The sequence below is a fragment of the Egretta garzetta genome, unplaced genomic scaffold (assembly GCF_000687185.1).
Source record: "Egretta garzetta isolate BGI_Z169 unplaced genomic scaffold, ASM68718v1 scaffold497, whole genome shotgun sequence".
Lineage (NCBI taxonomy): Eukaryota > Metazoa > Chordata > Aves > Pelecaniformes > Ardeidae > Egretta > Egretta garzetta.
The window spans coordinates 383968-386262 of record NW_009260349.1 but is presented as its reverse complement, the minus strand read 5'-3'; the positions used below and the strand labels follow the sequence as shown (position 1 = coordinate 386262).

Genomic DNA, 2295 nt, shown 5'->3' with positions numbered 1-2295 from the left:
CCGCAGCACCCGCCGCCACCGCGCTCTTGACCCCGTCAGCAGCCAGAGCTGCCTGGGAGCCGGTGGTCCCATGGGTGCCCTTGGGGTCTCCAAGCACCACCCCAGGCAAGGGGAGGTTTTACCCCGATTCTCCCTGGATAGTGAGGATGGAAGGCGAGGAGGGGTGGAAGGCGAGGAGGGGTGGAAGGCAAGCTGCAGGCATGGGCAGTGGACCCAAGCTGCAGGGGCCAGCCCAGACTTCTGTCACCCACCACCAGCCCCTGCTTCCCACCAGCGCCTCATCTGTCTAATTGCGCCGTTATTGCTTCCCCGTGACATTGTCCCCTCTGGTGTCACCCTGAAACGGTCCCTTCCCCTATTCACACTGGCAGCAATTAACGTGCCGGGAGAGGCGGAGGGGCTGGGGCGGGCGCCGGGGCCTCCCCGCCACACACGGCCTGCCGTGAAATTTCCAATTAGGCTGCAAATACATGAGACGCCCTCAGCCCTGTGGCTGCCACGCTGGCCGGGCGGCCATGATCGATTACCTTGGGGTTCTCCAGGATCCCGGCTTCATAGCTGTGGCAGACAGGGAAGGAGAGAGAAGTCACTGCAACACCTGCAACCTGAAACCCCAAAACCCACTGGGATGACCCCACCGCCCCCACCACCCCATAAGGATGGGTATTAATATGTGTTATGGATCTCCAGCAGCAACCCTGCAAGGAGCACAAGGCTTAGGAGAGCCCAGGAGGTGGATGCTGCCACATGGGACATGGACAACTGGGCAGAAAGGGAGGCTGGAGGTTTTGGGGTCACCCTTGGCTAGCATGTGGTGGGGCAACCGGGGACTCTGGAGATGGGAAGGATTGTCCTGACCATGCAGGATGAGGGGATTGGGGCCCCAGGCTCTGGGTCCTCACCCCACCGTAGCTCCCTGCCCGTCCAGCCTCTCACCTGATGTGCATGAGGTTTTCATCCATGCTCCAGGGCGTCTGGGGTGTCACAGGCACCGGGATCCCATGTTTCTGCCAAGAGAAGGAGAGCGGCGCTGAGTGAGTCCACGGGAAGAACCAGCCCCTGCCAGCACCGCCTCCGGCCAAGGTCAGCCCCAACAGCACAAAGGCACAATCCATGGCCACCGGCAAGGTGGCATGGAGCAAGGTGGACATCTGTGTCCCTGACCCTGGGCAACATCAGCTTCCACCATGAGGGCCACCTTGATGGGGACATCAGGGACACGGTGCAGCTGGGAGGAGAATGGCCACCCTGCCATGAGCTGAGACGGAGCCACAGAGCACCCCATGAACCCAAGCGCCCCACCGTAGCTCCCTGCCCGTCCAGCCTCTCACCTGATGTGCATGAGGTTTTCATCCATGCTCCAGGGCGTCTGGGGTGTCACAGGCACCGGGATCCCATGTTTCTGCCAAGAGAAGGAGAGCGGCGCTGAGTGAGTCCACGGGAAGAACCAGCCCCTGCCAGCACCGCCTCCGGCCAAGGTCAGCCCCAACAGCACAAAGGCACAATCCATGGCCACCGGCAAGGTGGCATGGAGCAAGGTGGACATCTGTGTCCCTGACCCTGGGCAACATCAGCTTCCACCATGAGGGCCACCTTGATGGGGACATCAGGGACACGGTGCAGCTGGGAGGAGAATGGCCACCCTGCCATGAGCTGAGACGGAGCCACAGAGCACCCCATGAACCCAAGCGATGGAGACGTTGGCACGGGTGTTGTGTGGTTTTTCTAGGTCCATGTCCAGGACGGTGCATTCCCCCATCTTAGCTCCTCATCAAGGGGAGGTGACATGGGGCCAGAAATCCCCAAAACCACAGGATGCTCTCCAGTTTGAATGGGACCATGCTCTGCTGCGCGGGGACAACACACGCGTCCCTGCAGCCCGGTGCAAACCCATGGTAGTGCAGACACGACATGCGGGGCAGCAGGCGTTCCCCTGAGCCCAGGCATCCCGAGCTTGCCATGCCCAGGGACACACGGTCCCGCACCGGCTGCCTCCCCGGTGCAGCGCACAGCGCCGAGCCCAGCTCCCTAACAAGGTCACTGGCGCGCTCAATTATCTGCTGACATTTCAATGGGGGAAATTGCCTGTGAAGACGAGGTGAATACGCAGGGGAATTAGCAGGAGAGGCGACGGCGGCGAGCTAACAACCGGAGCCAGCGGGGACATCACCCACCCTGCTGGCATGCTGAGCCACGATGTCCCAGCTGCAGGATGGGCACGGCGAGCCAGGGCTGGAGGTGGCAGCGGCTGTGGGTTTCCACCGTGCCTCGGTGTGTTCCTACAGCCCCATGCAT

General features: G+C 62.0%; 1 protein-coding gene across 1 annotated transcript in view; it reads right to left on the bottom strand.

The window, feature by feature from the left end:
- ASS1 (argininosuccinate synthase 1) overlaps positions 1-2295 on the bottom strand; it is a 35430-nt gene that overhangs the window by 24986 nt on the left and 8149 nt on the right. The window contains exons 7-8 of the mRNA XM_009642805.2: positions 1332-1402; positions 528-558 (exon numbers count right to left, since the gene is read on the bottom strand). Of these exons, the coding sequence (XP_009641100.2) occupies positions 528-558; positions 1332-1402 (102 nt within the window). The remainder of the gene's footprint in view (positions 1-527; positions 559-1331; positions 1403-2295) is intronic.